A 19,224-nucleotide genomic window follows, 5' to 3' on the forward strand; every position below is an offset into this window, starting at 1 on the left:
GTATGGAATAATAGTTCATAGATGTTTTTCCCACAGTAAAAATTTCTCTATAGTTTTTTGCTTTTTGTTTTTCTTCTTTATCATTGTTTTTCTTTGTGTTTGATAATTAGGAACAATTTTAAAACTTTGTACTTTGGAAAATTTCAGCATCTTCAAAAGTAGAGACACTAGTGTGGTTAACCAGATATATCTAATATGTTGCTTCAACAAAGGATCATATATGACTAGCCTTGTTTTATGTAAACTTCCACCCACTCCTTAAATGCAAATTATTTTGAAGCAAATCCCACCTATTTAATAGATTAATATTTCAATGCCTATGTCTAAGATGCAAGAACTTTAAAAAAATACCTAAGCCCAGTACCATTATCCCACTTAACAAATTAGCAATTCCTAGTTTTCATCAAATATCTAGTCATGTCCAGCCCTGATTGACATACAAGCATTAATTTTTAGAAACTGTATCAGGATCCAGATAAGTTCATGTTCTACAGTTGTTGATATCTGTTAAGTCTTTAATGATATTCCCACTCTGACTTGTCTTTCTCTTCTAAAAAAAATTTTTGTTTAAGATTTATTTATATATGCTTACAGAACTGGGGTATAGGCCAGAGGTGTGGTGGGTGAGAGGATTCATCAGAGACAGAGTGGGGAGCAGAAGAGGCAGATCCACTGAAATACGTTGTTGAGGGAAACAGTGGGTGGGTCAGGAAAGGTCTGCCAGCCATGTGGGTTAGCTCCCTGGCTGGAATCGAACTCATGCTGCAGTGGCTTCAGAGAGCTTCATAATGCGGTGCTTTAACCCGTTGCTTCATTAAGGAGAACCCTGTCGTCTAAAAAATTTTAAGTGTGATATTTGCTCTAGGTTTCTGGTACTCTTAATCAAATAGAAAATGTCCTTAAATTCTTAACATTTATTATTTTAAGATTATGTTTTTAGATTTTTTTCTCATAGGTTTTTTCATTTTCAAAGTGGATTATAAGGTATTTATGAGGGTCAGAATTCATAAATACTAACAAAACAATTCTAGCATGTCAGACAGTATTTGTTAAATAAATGTATTCATTATTGTACATGTGGAGTAAATCACGTTCATATGATACCTAATATTGAACTATTTTTGCACTTAGGAAAAATTGCAATTATGAAAAATCAATGTGCCAAATTGTTAATGATATATTATTTTTTAATCTGCGGAAGATCACTTGCTAGTTACCTCTTTAGACTGTGTTTGTGAGTAGATGATCTTAGCTATCTTCTCGCCATCCTTTTTTCTCTTCTCCTGCTTGATTTTCACACTCATTAATCCATTCTTTTAGATACTGGTAGTCCTTTTAAATTGATTTGTATAGTCAGAAACAGTGTAAAAGATTTTATTGTTACTTAGTAGTTTAGTAGTTATATAAAGGAAGATGTTTATAAACTAGATAGATACTATAACTTTAAAGCAAAAATTAACAACTTTATACTTACCAGTTGCAGACAGAAGAAATATTTTCATACCTATGTGTTTGAGCTATGTGTTTCATTAGAGATGAGCATATAGATCGTAGATCTATTCTGGTGAATGGTGCCTAAACACCAAAAAAGCTATTGAATGCTGTAGTGAGATAGATTGGTCCCATAAAAGAACTGGCTTCTGGAGAAAGGATCTGTGTGGGATCAGTGGAAGAAATGAGGATTGAACTCAAGGGTCAGGACTGCTATATTCTATAATTGGGGATTTCCAGTGTGTTGAGGATGATACTTAATAACCAAACATATTTGATTATAAAGAAGTTAAGGTAGCAGTCATAAAGCTAACCAAAATGTGACCCAATACTATTTAAACCATGACCTAGTGGTGTCATTAACATGATTACTTGTATTTAAGGACTAGAGATTAAGAAAGAACCTACTATTGGTGTTAGAGTAGAATCACTACACTGTGTTTAGGTTCTGATATCAACAAGTAAGGCTAAAATTTAGTTTTTTAAAAAATCTTTCAATAATCTTCAGTATAGTTTTGTATGTTCATTGCCAAATAGCATACTGTTATCAATACAGTATCTTATCAATACTCAGTTTTCTCTCTAGCATTGATATATAGTTTTTTTTTTTTTTTTGAGTACCAGGTAAAATGGCTGTATTCAGAGGCCATATGAAAGATACAAGTGAATGTAGGTAAAATTGCGTAAGTTAATCTGAATAGGAGTTAGTGCCACATTACTTTTTTCAAATGCATTGTAATAAAGGAATAAGTATTTGATTTGACTGACATATGTAGGTGTGTCACAGAGAGTCAAAATAGACAACATAATTTATCCCTGTTTATTACTTTATTTGTTCTTCTCTGAGTATTGGACTCGCAACAATAGAACTAAAAATAATCAGTTAGGTTTCTTAGAACTTGACCCTAAAACTATAAGGATGGCATGCTTTAGGGGAGTAACACTTTAGATCATTTCTATTTCTGCCTTTCTGATTCAGTTTTGTTAACATACAAAGTTAACATTTTACGAGAATATTACAATTTTATCTGCATGTTCATATTTGTTGTAAAGCTTATATGTATATGTGCCCTCAAAAATATTTTCTGCATCTATACAAAGAATAACAATACCTTTGTCATTCTTAATGGTCTGCCTGTCCTTTTGTTGAACATGCTTATCACAGTTTCTCTGTCTTAGGTTTTCTCAGAGAATTATCTCTTGGTATTATGATCTACAGAGTTCTGTGTTTTCTCTTTTCTTTTAACTTAATTCTGGGTTTGGTTTATTTTGTTGGTATTCTAGCTTTCAGTTGATGGCTAATTTTTAACATTTTTTAATTATGCAGTAAACATGACATTTTGTTTTTGACATTTAGTTCTATAAATGTTAACACATAGACAGATTTTGTGTAGCCCCTACCAGGCTATATCGCCTTAAAAACTCGTTAGTCACATCCTCTCGAGACTCAGCTATAATCTCTGCTAACTGCTCATGGGTTCATCACTATCATTTTGTCTTTTTGAGAGTCTGTGGTTATATGTTGCTGGATATGGAGTGGTAGTTACCTCTTGTGGAATGTTAGGTTTTATGTTTGGGTCTACTTATGAAGCTGCTGTGAACATTCATGTACAGGTTTTTGTGTGGACATGTTTGTTTCTCTAGGATAGGAATTGCTGGGTGATACGTGTATGCTTAACTTCATAACAAATTTTCCAGAGTAACTGTACCAATTTGTATCCTGACCAGAAACATGTGAGAGTTTCACTTGTTCTGCATTTTTCCTTATACTTGGTATTGTTATTTATTTTTTCATTCTAATAGGTATGAAGTACTAGCTCATCTGATTGGAATTTACTTTTTTTTTTTTAGATTTATTTATTTTATTCATACAGAACTGGGGTACAGCTCAGAGATGCGGAGGGTGAGAGGATTCACCAGAGACAGAGTGGGGAGCAGAACAGGCAGATCAACGAAGTACACTGCTGAGGGGAGCAGTGAACGGGTCTGGAGAGGTCTACCACGCTGTGTGGTGCCATGTGGTCACCTTCGGGGCAGGCGGGAATTGAACTCATGTGGAAGTGGCTTGCGCTTCTTAGTGCAGTGCTTTAACCCGCTGCGCCACCAGGGAGGGCCGGAATTTACTTTTTAATGATCAGTAGTGTTCACCATCTTTTTGAATACCGTTTTTGGCCATCTTCAGATCCTCTTGGGTGAAGTATTTGTTTAAACCATTTACCCATTTTTAATTGCTTTTCACAATTGTATTTTGAGAATTTCATATCTATATAAATAGACAGCTTTATCGCCATTTCTGTATAATTAAATATACAAACATAAATATAGATCTAGAGCTTGTTTTTTAAATTATTTTAGCAGTGCCATTTACAAAGTAATTATATTTTTAATATTTTGAGGAAATTCCATTCTGTTTTCCATAGGGGCTTAGATTTTCTGTGTCCCCACCAACAGCTTCTGCACACCTTCTCCAATACTATAATTTTTGGTCTTTTTGAGTTGAAACTTTCTCACAGATGTGAAGTGGTATCTCATTGTGATTTTCACTTGCATTTCCCTAATTATAAGAGATGATTAACATTTTTTTCGTGGGTCCATTGGCCATCTGTGTGTCTTCTTTGGAGAAGTGCCTGATTAACTCTTCTGTCCACTTTTGTATTGGGCTCTTTTTGTTGCTCTTGTTGAGTTGTATGAGTTGTCTGTAGATTTTGGATATCAGATCCTTGTTGGATGTATAGTGTGCAAATATTTTCTCATTCAGTAGTGTGCCTTTTTGTTTTAGTGGTAGTTTCTTTCACTGGTCAGAAACTTTTTAATTTGATATAGTCCCAGTTGTTTCTATTCTCTTGTTTTTCTTGTTAGAGATAAATCACAGAGACATCTCTGAAGCCTATGTTCTGGAGTGTTTTTCTTATGTCTCCATCTACGTATGTCTTCATACATCCAAGTCTTTTATGCATTTTGAGTTAGGTTTTGTGTATGGTATGAGGTAGTAATCTAGTTTCATTCTTTTGTAAATGGCTACCCATTTTCCCCAGTACCGCTTACTGAAGAGACTTTCCATTTTCCAGTGTACATTCTTGGCATCTTTGTCATAGATTAACTCTCTTTTAGGTGATGATTTCTTTCTGAGCTCTCGATTCTATTCCATTGGTCTGAGAATCTGATACTATTTTTTTTTGTCAGAATTATTTTGTTTTTTGGTGTCTTTTTGGTTCCATATGGATTTAAGTAATAATTTTTTCTATATCTTTGAAAACTACCATTGAAACCTTTATAGGGATTGCATTGATCTGTATATTGCTTGCGTTAAGTTAGCCTCTTTGACAATGTTAATTCTTCTAATTCATGAGCAGGGAATATCCCTTCATGAGCAGGGAATATCTTTCCATTTCATTGTGTTTTCTGTTTCTCCTAACAATGGAATTTTCATAGTATAGGTCCTTTACCAAGAATAGGTCTGTTATACTCCTTAGTATTAATTCATTTTCATTCTATTATAAATAGGATTATTTTCCTGATTTCTTTCTCTCCTAGCTCATTGCTTACAGGCGTGCAGTTGCTTTTTGTATATTGATTTTATAACCTACCACTTTGCTGAAATCACTTGTTGTTTCAACTAATTTTTTAGTGGCATCTTTAGAGTTTTCCATGAATATTATCATCTCTTCAATAATGATGGTTTTACGTCTTTGTTCCTATTTTGGATTCCTTTTATATCACTCTATTGCCTTTTTGCTCTAATGAGGACTTCCAATACTCTATATTGATTCATAGTGGTGAAAGTAGACATCGTGGCCTTGGGCCAGATATTGGTGGGAAAACTTCCAGTTTTTCACAGTTCAGGTTGTTAACTTGATTTTCAGGTGGTACATTGCTAGAATATAGGAATATATCCTGTAACCTTTACTTGGTAGCTTTCTTTGTATGTGTGTGTGTGTATATGTTCTTCAGAATTTTAGAAAATTCTAAGATTTGTCAGTCACATCTGCAAACAGATAATTTAAATTCTTCCTTCAGTTACAAATTCCCTTTATTGATTTTTTTCTTTGCCCTAATTGACTCAGCTAGAATCTCTAATACAGTGATATTTGAGGTGGTGAGAATTCCAGATTCCCGTACTTTCTGTTTAGAATTCTGTGTATGTTACTTTATAATCTTGTAACTTTAAACTGCCAATTTGGATTTCATTCCTTTTTTCCTGTAATGATTTCCGTTTTATCTTGGGTTCTACAACTTTCCCCAGTTTCTGTTTATATAAAATCTTCAATCATTATTACTATTTGTTATATCATTGGCCATTTTAGCTATGTATGTATGAATACATATGTAAAGATTTTTTCCTAAAATCCATATATATGTACATGTGAATATTCACATATAGACACACATTTATATGTAATTGGACACATGTATATGTATTTTTGAACTACCTTTTATCCCATAAAGTCTATATTTTTGAACTACTATTAAGTGAATGCGGAATATTCTGGCTTTATCTTTTTTGTCCCTTAGGGTTTTATATCCTTGTCTTTGTATTCTAGAATTTAAAATTTTTCAGTTAAATCTTCTAAGTTATATTAATACATATATGGTACAAATATAAGAAAGTTGTACAGTTTACATAGTACAACCACTATGGAAAACTGTTTGGAGGTTCCTCAAACTGCTAAACATGGAGCTTCCCTACGACCCAGCAATCCCACTCCTAGGTATCTACCCAAAAGACACAAAAACACTGATTGAAAAAGATACCTGCACCCCCATGTTTATTGCTGCTTTATCTACAATTGGAAAAACATGGAAGCAGCCCAAATGCCCAAAAGTAGATGACTGGATAAAAAAGAGGTGGTACATATATACAATGGAATATTACTCAGCAACCAAAAAAGAGAAACACATGTCTTTTGCAGCAGCTTGGATGGAACTGGAAAAGATCATGCTTAGTGAGATAAGCCAGAAAGAGAAAGAAAAATACCGGATGGTTTCACTCATAGCAGGAGTATAATGGACCAGGCGAGAAAATAACAAAAATAATGAACAACCATATACCAGAGACATTTTGTGGGGGTGGAGTGGGGAATGGGATCAAAAACGGGGGTTGGGGGGGAGTGCACGGGATTATGGTGATGGCACATGGGTGACTTGGTAATGGGAAACCCGCGGGGATTACAGTTGAGATGGAAAAAAAAAATGTGCAAAATGATGTAAAAATAAACTTTTGTAAAATAAAAAAAAAGAAAGTTGTATAATTTACAAAGAATTTAATGACAGTTGTGTTTTTCGATTAATTACATCACTGATTTGCAGTTCTCTTACTTCTTATGAATTCTCTTTATTCTGTCCTTTTCCCTCTTCCCACTCACACCTCTGAGAATATGTTAAGAACTTTAGGTCTATTCCTCATAAATTAATCCACATATGCACATTCACAGAAAAATAAATTGTATATGATATGTGATTCCAGAACTCCACTAAACTTATTCATGAGCTCTGATAGTTCTGTTTTTGAATCATCTGCATTGGTCCTCTATGGGAGCTAGTTAGAAATGAAGAGTTGAATGGGAATGAACAAGAATCTCTATTTTAATTAGATTCCCAAGTGATTTCTTTCATATTCAAATTTAAGAAGCACTAATTTAGGAGGTTAGAAACCTCTGTGGTAGTGTGGTTACATTATCTATTTTGATTCAGACTCTCTTCTCAATAGTTATATTTAATCTATCATCAGGAGCACTTTTTACAAAATCATACCTTGATACTCAAATTGTTCATGCCTAATTAAAATATAAATATTTTAAAATAGTGGCATTATAATACAGTATTTGCATAGTAAAGCTATATGAAGTAGTAGGAGACAAGGAGGGATTGTTTATAAACTTATTCTGTAACAATAGCAAATACCTGTAGCACTTACAATATGTTAATTTCTAATCACTTCTTATTCATAGCAATGATATTAGCCTACATACTGTTTTCTTATAATAATCCAGTCAGCCTGTCTGCTATTATTTTCATTTTACAGATAAAATGAACTTTAAAAACAAAAAAGTTAAAGACAGGGACTTTAGCTAAAGTCTCAGAATTTGTGTTCTTCATCATTACACTATAATACTGCATTGTGGTTTTGCCTGGAGACCTTCCTAAACTGAATGGAACTTATACACAAACTGATTAATTCCTGATACATTTGCTCTTTTAAATTTGTTACTAGAACTCATCTGCTTGTGGTGCTGATAGCCACAGATGCCAGATCATTAGTGTTTCCTGAATTCATTTTGGCTCACTATTGAGAACTTTAAGTGGCAAGATGCTGGATTATTGAATTGACAAACATATCTACCCTCAACATTTGTCATGGGGCTATTAAATAATTTATGCAAATACTTTCAACATAAAAAAGTTAATTTTCTTTCTTCCTCAGTTAGTGGACTAAAGATAATTTATAGAAATAGTAATTGGATGACTAATAACATTGGAAACAACAAAAAAAGCTTCTTAAGAATGTAAATAAATATTACATACTTAGTAAATGTAAAAATGAGACTGATATGTATTCAAAATGTTTAATAAAGTTATAAAAATGAAAATGTAGTTGGGTGCAATGAAATGAGCATTCATAATTCACTATTAGAAGCCATAATCTTTGGCTAATGGGCTTATTGTCATAACTTGACATATATCTTGGGCAGTTTCTACATCATCCTTTTTTCATAAGCTGTTTCCTAATGTTGGAGATTAGATTAATTATTGTTTTGTTCAGTTTATAAATACTGTAATTGTCACACTTTTTAATCTTAATTTTTATTTTTCTAATAAAGTATAAGAGCAGAATTATTGGATCAAAGGTTAGAATATAAAGCTCAGTAAAAATAATGCCTTGTTTTTACTGGGTGCTTACCAGCGCTATTCACTGCTTTAAATGTCATATGAGTATGTGCATATACATATATAAATTAATCTTATGCCAAAACTATGGTGGGTCCTTTTATGACTGTTTTATGGAAAACCAACCCATAGGGAGTTAAATAATTTTTTAATTAGAGGCAGGGTTTGTTTTCTAGGAAGAATGTGCTATTTTAAATTTCTGTCCATGGGATTTCAGATTATATATATCTTTTTATACTCACCAGTGAAATACTGCAATAATAGTACAGTGGTGGTGACTATAATTACAATCCTCATTGTTTCTAAAATCCCCTCCTCATTGAAAGGTTCCAGTGGTCATGGGTAAATGACTGATTCTAGAGTAGGCCAGAAAATACAAAAGATAAACCTGAGATATTCTGTTGTATTAGGAAGCAAGGAAACACTCAAAGACTAATCAGTCGTGCCAAATGGAAAAAAGTCCAATGTGAAGTGACTCTTACTGGCTAAAATGAGAGAACTCAAGTATCAAAGGGAGTAATAAAGACTGTTGAAATACACTGTCTATAGAAAAACTCCATGGTTCATGATGACAGGCTTGTAAGGAGGAGCACACACCACCATGACAAGTTACTGGATACCAACATTAACAAGTAGGACACTGACTTCGGACACTGAAAATGAGCAGTTAAGTGAAATAAGTCAGGAGAAAGAGAAATACTGGATGGTGTCACTAATATGTGTAATATAAAGTAACTCAACCGTCAGATAAAAATAAGCTGAAAAAACTAACCCTTGACAGCAATCCACAGAACTGAAGCACCAACAGGGAGGCGAAACGGGAAGGAAAAGAACAAAGAGCAAAGAAAGCACATTTTGTGGTGGAATATGGGTAAGTTGGTGGTGCACTATGCCAATATCATCAGTGAAATTGCTACTATGGTGGTAATAACTGATGGGGGTACCCAGATATTACCTCAGTTAAAAGTAGATTTATTTAAAAAAGGTAAGCCATTAAAAGGAAAGTAATTTGGGCCCTCCCTGGTGGCACAATGGGTTAAAGCACCGCATTATGAAGCTCTCCAAAACCCTACAGCATGAGTTGATCCAGGCCACATGGTGCAGCAGACCTCTTTGACCCATCCACTGCTCCCCTCAGCAGTGAACTTCATCAGTTGGCCTGTTCTGCTCCCCACTCTTTGTCTCTGGTGAGTCCTCTCTCTGCCCCTGACCTTTGGTCTGTACCCCAGTTTTGTAAGTATAAATAAATAAATCTTAAAACAAGAAAAAAGAGAGCAATTTAAGCATTTATCTTCCCTTTTTCTGTATGAACTGTGTTTCAACATTAAGTGTTTGTTGAGGGAAAGTTCTTGGCAGAATTTTAAGTTAATGAATGTATAAAGAATAGTGAGATTAGGAAATTATTTTGTCACCCCTAATGAAATAATTTATTCAAACATTGATCATCAGTAGATGAGACTAGACAGTCACATGGAACTTTACAATGGAGGTATCAAGCTGTCCTACTTGGACCTATTGATTAATCAGTCTTTTGAAAAGTAGGCCAAGCAGATAGTGTTTGTCTCTTACTATGACACATGTTAAAGCATACAGCACCAGCTCCAAAGTATTCCAGTTAAAAATATTCAACTTGTGTCATATCAGGCTTCTGCAGCAGGGGTTGACTCCTGGCCTTTGAGCCAAATCCAGCCTGTTGCCTGTATTTTTTAGTTTTGGTGAAACACAGACACTCTAATATGTTTAACTTAACTGCCTATGACTGCTTTTATGCCACCGTAACGGAGTTGAGTAGTTACAACAGAGACTGGGTAACCCACAAAGCCAAAATATTTACTATCTGGCTTTTTTACAGAAAAAGTTTGCTGACCTTGAACCAGATGAACAAAGTTAAGTGACACCAAAAGGAAGTAACACTGTAAAATATGGACCTCTTACAGGACAACTGACCTGGTTTTTTAGTGGTATAGAAAATAAGGAAGTGTCACTCTAGGTTAAGAGAGACTTAAACATACCAGCCAAATGAAGTGTAAAAGACTGTTGAATTCTACTTCAGGTAAACCAACTGTAAAAAGACATTTATGAGAAAACCTGGAAAGTCTGACTTTGGCCTGAATATATAAAAGGATATTCAGAATTATTAATTTTATTAAAGCAGTAACAATATAGTCAGGTTAAGAGCATGTCTGTCTGTATTTTTAAGTAATAACATATTGAAGTATATTGAAGTTAAGTGGTATGGGCTTGTACTTTAGCATGCTTCACAATGAATTAACAGACTAGTAGCAAAGATAGTCAAACTCAACACTTTTTGGTATCAGGTTTATATGTTTTGCGTTATATCATAGCCTTATCATATACTACCTGTAGTAGATTTCATTATTTTCTTCTGGATTGCTTTTAACAACTGCTGAATTATCTTAAAATTCCTTCATTTCTTGGAATCCTTGTCAATGAACGTACGTCTTTGGTTTTCACTATAGATATGATATCTACATATCATTGACAAAAGAATGTTTTATCAAGACTTGAACTGCATCCTCTAAGTCTTGTTAGCAGAGGAGTCTGATATTCTTGGCTCTGGTTCTCAGTAGCTGAAATTTATCATACCACTTTTACTGAATCTCAACTTCCCAGGACTTAAGATGTGATTATTGACTTACTCCTGGGGTTGTTTTATTTTTTTAAATATTTATTTATTTGGCCCTTCCTGGTGGCACAGTGGGTTGAAGCAAAGCATTACAAGCTAGCAGCTGCTGCTTCAGTGCCAGTTCGATCTCTAGCCCCAGAGATGACCCACATGGCACAGCAGACCTCTTTTGACACGCCCACTGTTCCCTTTAGCAGTGTACTTCGTCGATCTGCCTGTTCTGCTCCCAACTCTGTCTCTGGTGAATCCTCTCATCCTCCGCACCTCTGACCTGTTCCCCAGTTCTGTATGCATAAATCTTTTTTTAAAAATCTATTTATTATTTATTTATGTATGGGAGAGCTGGGGTGTAGGCCAGAGGTGTAGGTGAGAGGATTCACCAGAGACTGAGTGGGGAGCAGCTCAGGTAGATCTGCTGAAATACACTGCTGAAGAGAGCAGTGGGCAAGACAAGAGAGGCCTGCTGCGCCATACATGAGTCGTCTCCCTGGTGTATAATCAAATTCAGGCCGCAGCCATGACAGCATGAGAGTGATGAGACTTAACCTCAGTGCACCAAGGAGGCCCCTCCTGGGACTGATTTAATATTAAAGAATATGTATTAAGAAAGTATTTTGTAAACAATGAAATTACTATCCAAAGTGAGACCCATTTATATTTTGGAAAATGTAGTTGCGGGAATTAAATACGTTATTTTTATAATAAGGCAGACGTAGGTTTGGATACACATTGTTAACCATGTCACCTTGAGCAAGGCATTTACTATTTCAAAAGCATAGGTTCTTCATTATAAATTGGAGACAATACCTACCTCAAATATTTGTTCTGATGATTAAGTAAATTAAGATATATCAAAGTACATAACATAGCAACAAATACATATTAGATAATTAACATATCTGTATAACAGGGATAGCTATATTTACATTGAATATTTTTTGTTATTGAAAAAAGGTAATACTCAACTTTAAGGTATTTCTGTAAGAAAATACCAAGCTGGCAGGATGAAAATGGTAAGATACTATTTTAAGATTCTGTGAAATAGTAAGTAAATTATGAGATAAGCTTCAGTGAAAAGCCAGCCATTTTCTCAGAGGGAAAAAAATCTTTAAATATGTTTATAAGATTATTGGACTGTAAGTTATTAAGAACACAGGAGTCATTGAAGGTCAAAAATGGTAAAATCATCATGTCTTTTCCTGGGTGTCCTCTCACCCATGACAAATTGTTAATGCTAATGCAAAGAGTCTTTTACATTCTAAAGACTGAAGCTGCTGAAAATCTTTCAACAGTCATTTACCAAATATTTTACATTTGGAGGAACAATGAAAAAAAAAAAAAGTGGCCTTTTAACCCTACAGGCCAAGTAAGCAAATGGATCTGAAATCTCTTACCCTCATGACCTTCTATTTTATTCACTAATGAAAGAATTAGTCTGAATTTCTGTTTCTCAGTTATTTTCCTTCCTTCTTCTTCCCCCATGAACAAATTATAACATGAAGCTAAATTGTTAATTATGAAGAGGGTGTTTCATGCTTAATTTCAAAATGCTGATAAGATTTTCTAGGATGGGAGAAACTACTACGCTGAAAGATCCCTGAATGGCAGTGGCGATAATTTATTGAGAGTATTGGTCAAGGAAGTTGTTTGGAGGCTGCTAAAGCACAGCACTATGAAGCTATCCGCAACCACTGCAGCACAAGTTCAATTCCTGGCCTGTGAGGTGACCCACATGGCATGGCAGACCTCTCCTGTCTCCCCTGCTGCTTCCCACAGCAGTGTATTTTAATTAATCTGCCTGTTCTGCTCCCTACTCTGTCTCAGGTGAATCCTCTCACTCCCTACACCACTGGCCTGTACCTGTATGCATAAATAAATAGATCTTTAAGAAAAAATTTAGTGTTGTTAATGACCCCCAGGTTGACCTATAAATTCAAAACATTCTCTGTCAAAATCCCAGTTTTCTTTGTAGAACGTTTCAATCTAATCCTAAAATTCATATGGAAATTTAAATGATTAGAATAGCTAAAACAATCTGAAAAAAGAAAACAAAAATTTTAAAATTTACAATCAAGCTACAGTAATCATGGGTATGGCCCTAGCATAAAGATAAGCATTGCAGATTAGGGAAATTGAATGCAGAGTCCACAAATAAAACCTTTACATTTATGGTAAGTTGATTTTTAATGAGAGTGCCCGCCAAGGAAATTCAGTGGGTAATCTTTTAATCAAATTGTGATCAGCAAATGGTGTCCACATGCAAAGTAATTCATTTGACCTCTGCTGTCACTGTATATAACAACTGATTCAAAATGAGCCAGAGACCAAATATAATTACTAAAATGATGAAATTCTGAGAAGGAAGTTTGATAATTTTATTTTATATTCTCTTCTGTTTTACATATGTTCTTATTTTCTCAATATATTGTCAATCCTTTGGGATTAGGGCCCATACTTTTTATATATCAGCCTACCACTCATTTATTTCAGCAGATATGAACTAAGTATCTCCTGTTCCCAGAGCTTGTTCTGTATTAGTCAGTGGATTGCAAAACAAAACAAATGCAGCTGTGTTCTTTCATATAACACACACATTAAGATGTGATGGGGAATGTAGATAATGTCTTACAGTAACATTATTGTTATTGTTGTTAGCATGCATGTGATAAGTTTTCATAAAATGACAGAATCTTATAACTGAATGACCTGACTTAATATATGAGAATCAGCAACTCTCTCCCTAAAGAGAGAAGCAAGTCCAGAAATCAAGAAAGAGAATTGAAAAGTAAAATAGTAAAAAATAAAGCTTTGGAAGTCCTTACAAAGAACCAGGCTGCAGAGTGTTCGGTAAGCCTTAATGGGATTTTGGGATTTTTCTGTTAGTCTAAGTAGGAATGATGTTTATAAATGTATAGATATATTTGTTTTTACAACTATTCTAGCTGCACAGTGAAAAGTAGATTATAGGATGCTGAACATAAAAGTTATCTATAACTGGCAGTCATTTAATTTTTAAGCCAAAATTTTTCTCCCCATATAAGTGAGAATAGTTATGGCAGGTGGGTTTTAATTCTGAAAGCTAAATACTTTTTCTTTTATAGACAAGAAGCATATTCATGTCTGAATTCTTTTCGAAAAATAAGGGACACAAACTTCTCCATGCCATGTGTATATCATTGCTATAGAGCCTGAATTCTTGTTTGAAAAAAACACAAACTTCTTTTTTTTTTTCTTTCATAGATAGACATTTTTTTACATGATTCTTCATTTTGTACATTTTTTTCATCTTAGTTGTAATCCCTGTGGACTTCCCACCACCAATTCACCTGTGTGCCATCACCATAGTCCTGTATGCTCCCCCCGCCCCAGTTTGATTCTGTTCTCCTCTCTATAGAATGTCTCTGGTTTATGGTTGTTTGTTGATTTGATTTTCATTTTTACTTTATTACAATTGCTTATCCCCCACCTCCCAATCCTTTACACTCTTATATGAGTGAAACCATCTGGTATTTTTCTTTTTCTTTCTGGCTTACTTCACTAAACATGATCCCTTCCAGCTCCATCCAGGTTGCCACAAGTAGCATGAGTTTACCATTTGGATTGCTGAGTAATATTCCATAGTGTGTAGGTACCACATCTTGTTGATCCAGTTATCTGTTTTTGGGCATTTGGGTTGATTCCACATCTTCCCTATTTAAACAGTGTAGCAATAAACAGGGATGCAGGTGCCCTTTTGAATTAATGTGTTTGTGTCCTCTGGGTAGGAAATTAGGAGTGGGATCTTTGGATCATATGGAAGCTCCATTTTTAGCTGTTTGAGAAACCTCCAAACAGCTTTTCATAGTGGTGGAATCAGTGCATTCCCACCAGCAGTGCAGGAGAATTCCTTTTTTTTTTTCACATCCTCACCAACATTTGTTGTTGGTAGTTTTTTTTTAGTATGTGCCATTCTCACTGGTGTGAGATGGTATCTCATTGTGGTTTTGATTTGAATTTCCCTCTTAAAAGTGATGTTGAACATTTTCCATATGCCCGTTGGCCATCTGCATTTCCTTTTTGGAGAAGTGTCTTTTTATCTCTTCTGCTCATTTTTTTGATGGGATTGTTCACTTTATTTTTATTAAATTTCATCAGCTCATTGTATATCTTTGTGATCGGTCCTTTATCATTAATATTAGAACACAAACTTACTAATGATTGTTAATTTGATTTTTCAATCTATGCAGTTACTAGTACCTTGAAAAAAATTGCAAAATTGCTAGCCACTTTGGTTTGCGCATTTGTAAAATACTGTTGTTTTAAGGATGAACTGAGGGAAAATAGGTTGGCATATATCTGTCAAATCTTAGCTGTATTTTTTAGCTTTTAATCAAGCACTTTGGTTCTTAAATAACAACATAAATAGAGATACAACGTAAATAGAGATACAACGTAGTTGGAATGCGTACCATACATTTGGACATTTTCTTAATGATGACATCCTTATTATTCAAGTGAGTAAACCAAATCTTAGGAGAAATATTTTAAGTAAGGTTCATGACTAAATAAACAGAGGTGGGATTTGACTTAAGGGAGTCGGTTTCCAGAACTCAAGCTCTCTTAACTACCTTATGGCCTTTTTACATAAATACCTCTTTTGGAAGATCATTTCTCTATTGCATTATCAAAACTACAAAAACTACTACATTTCAACTTGGAAGGAAATTAAATGACTATTACCTTGGGTGTTTGGTTAGTGGAGCTAAAAAAAATTTAGTCATAAAAAGTTATTTATTGACTTAGGTGATACTGAAACTAACTCAAAAACTCTTTTAAGAGTTCTGGTTAATTAACTGGTCTATGAACTAATTAGTCAGCTGCTAATACACAATTATAGAGCTAACGATTTTTCAGACTATGTATTTTTCCAGTCTGTGCTTCCTGTCAAGAGTGACTTCTGCAATAATATCTAACATGACTGCATATAACATCTCTATTTTGTTATAGTAAGGACATGGTATGTGTCCATCCTTATGTCTGGGGTTTCCTTTTCTTGGGGGATAGAGGAGACAGAATGTAATTTGCTCTACAAAGCAACTTTAGGGGGAACTTATAAAGTGGAAATACTGTGTTACATAAGAAACACATTATATAACAATTATATAGTACCATGTTATGTAAGTTTATTGTGTTACATAAGTGGTATCTTTGTAAAAATACAGTTTAGAATGGCAGTACACTTAAGTAGCCCTTTTACTTCAAATACTAATCAAAATAAGAACTATCTAATGTAACCAAAAAGTGGGGTAACTATTGAGTGTTAACTTTAATTAGTATTGATTTAATAACAACCTAAGTAGAATTGTGATCTCCCATCCAAGTACTAACCAGGCCTGACTCTGCTTACCTTCCGAGATCAGATGAGATTGGACACACTCAGGGTTGTATGGCCCTAAACAAAATTGCTTTTAAATTAAAATAAATGTGTGGGAACAGACCAGTTTTGAAAGTCATTAATACTTTTACTAAATTACATTATTTTATGATGTTTCACACAATTTTTTTCAGTTTGATTTATTCAGAATAGTAAAAAATGAACTATCTTCACTTCTTTTTATGATATATGAGTAAAGTTTTTAAAGAAATCCACACCTGTTGTGCCAAATTCAGCCAATGCCAAAGTGTATAAAACAAACCTTCCTCTTTAATTCTAGTTCCAGAGGTCTTCTTCCACAAATTGTATATACCCTTAAACTCTTTTATTGCTATAAATGCATATGTATACATATGTGCTTAGGTAAACATGCATATTAGCTCATGATACATCATTTTAGATTTAAAAGGTTATTCTGAAATATTTAATGTGCCTGTCTTTTTAAATTAGCATATGTAGAATTAGTTAATTCCATTTATTGACATTTTTAAGCTATGCTAGTTTCTATTCATGCTGATGGATATAAGTTAAATTCTTTTTTTTTTCCGTTACTAAGAATTCCACAAAGTTCTATAAGTATTATTATCATTCTTATCTATTTGTTTATTTTTATATCATTCTTCATTTTGTGCATTTTTCCATCTCAGTTATAATCCCGTGGACTTCCCACTGCCAGTTCCCCTGTGTGCCATCATGATAGTCCTGTTCACCTTTTCAAGATAAAATTAAGACACTGAGAGATTAGATAACTCATCTTAAATTGTATAGCAAATAAGTGGAGGTCCTGCTAGCCTTAGAATCTTGACAGTCTCATGGAATCCTCAGTGTTAAGAAAATCATGCTGGGCTTTTCCTGGTGGCTCAACAGGTTAAAGCACTGCATTATCAAGCTCTCTGAAGCCACTGCAGCACGAGTTCAATCCCTGCCTGGGAGCTGACCCACATGGCGCCGCAGACCTCTCAACCCACCTGTTGCTCCCTCAGCAGTGTATTTCAGTCCATCTGCCTATTCTGTTCCTCACTCTGTCTCTGGTGAATCCTCTCACCCCCAGAACCCCTGGCCTTTACCCCAGTTCTGTAAGCATAAATACATAAATCTTTACAAAACAAAACAAAAAAACAACAAAAAAATACCATGCTGATCACTTCTGCCTGTCATCTCTCTGTTTACTGAATTGTAAATGCAAAAAAAGTTAATGTAGAAAATATATCTAATATTAAAGCTCCCTCCCAGGAATAATTTTAATAATCTATCTTAAACTGTAATTTGTCGTTGTATACAGTATAAAGGTAGGAAGTTTAAAGCCAGCGCTTCTCAGATGTTACTGTGCATACATATTGCTGGGGATAGAGTTTGGAGGTAGGATCTTGTTAAATGGAGATTCAAATTCAGTAATCTGGAGTAGGACCCGAGACTATTTCTAATAAGCACTGCTGATGATAGTACTTTTGGTCTGCTTGTAAGTATAATACAGGTTTAGGTAATTTGTAAATAATTTAATACCAGAAGAGAGAATGTGTAAATTAATTTGAAGAAGTAATTATCTTCAGTACTTAAGTGGTATTCTTTTAAAAATAGTACTTCTTATTTTTTAATCAGGTGACTCTGAATCACTCATTTCAGTAAGTTAAGTATCTCTGTGTGCCCAGCTTAGTGGTAGAAGGTAGAAAAAATCAGAGACTACTAAAAGAAGGATAATAATTCTGGCCCTACTGTTAAGGACATAGTTGCTGGTTAAGAAAAGGTTGAAAGATTAAGAAGATTTTTTTAAAAAGAGGTTTAAATGTGTGTTTCCTTAGCACCTAAGCATTTTGCATAGTTTTTAGAATAGATTACTGCTATGTTTAAAACTTGCAATTGAGTAAAAGTTGTATATAAAAGTTAGCCTTGAGTGCACCACTTATAATCTGTTAAAAAACAATTGTGGACTAATTAGCCATAGGTATAGAGGAATGCTGTTTATTAAAATGTACTATTAATCTTATTTAGTAATAGTACTGTGTTTTGAAGATTATTATAGGAGACTTTGATTTTGTTTTTGAATGTTACAAGTAGCTCTGTATAGTTTTTCTTTTAAAGGGAGAATCTGAAAATTTTTAATAAATTTTATCTTGGAAATTAGTTTATCCATTATGTTTAATTTTAGGAAATGATGCTCTTGCAGAACATTCTGAAAATGTGCATATATCAGGAGTGTCAGCGGGTAAGTCATTTTTTGTAATGTTTAAATTTCACGCATGACTTATATGGTAAATATTGAAAGCCACCTGGTTTCTTGTGAAGTGATATTTAGCTATAAAAATTATCACTGCTGTTCACAGCATGTAATCAGGAATGAAGTAACTGGAACATGCAGAAATTCCCATTAGATAAAACTATTATTTGCATGCCCATAGTTTTGATTAAACCTTTGTAAATGGACTACATAATCATTTTTTCATACAGACATTGAACCAAGAGAAAAGTTAGCTCAAGTTGAGTAGTATTTTCTCTCCCTGAAAGTTATATGAAATTTATTAAAATGTAATTTTGAATATTATTTCTAGCATTAGAACCTTAGAAATTTAAGTGTTTTACTTGGTGCTTAGATTACAGTTACTACCATACATAAAATTTGTACTTGAGTGAAAGTTGTGCATAAATGTTTTGAGTGCACAGTTTACATACTGCTAAAAAGCAACCCAACAATGTCCATGAAATTCAGGAACTTGGGAGTAACTGCATTTTTTCCACTTACATGAGCTTTTATAACTTAGTAATTTTTGAAGCCTTATAAAAAGTTTTCATT

At 34.0% G+C, this 19,224-nt stretch overlaps 1 protein-coding gene across 2 annotated transcripts in view; it reads left to right on the plus strand.

Moving 5' to 3' along the window:
* Positions 1-19,224, plus strand: part of LRP12 (low density lipoprotein receptor-related protein 12) — a 56,853-nt gene that overhangs the window by 9,883 nt on the left and 27,746 nt on the right. Inside the window, exon 2 of one of the 2 annotated variants that reach the window (XM_004679665.2) lies at positions 18,583-18,639. The exons of the other annotated variant lie outside the window; for it this stretch is intronic. Coding sequence (XP_004679722.1) covers positions 18,583-18,639 — 57 coding nt within the window. The remainder of the gene's footprint in view (positions 1-18,582; positions 18,640-19,224) is intronic. 2 annotated transcript variants of the gene reach the window in all.

Source organism: Condylura cristata, unplaced genomic scaffold, assembly GCF_000260355.1.
Source record: "Condylura cristata isolate star-nosed mole 26May11 unplaced genomic scaffold, ConCri1.0 scaffold00009, whole genome shotgun sequence".
NCBI classification, from domain to species: Eukaryota; Metazoa; Chordata; class Mammalia; order Eulipotyphla; family Talpidae; genus Condylura; species Condylura cristata.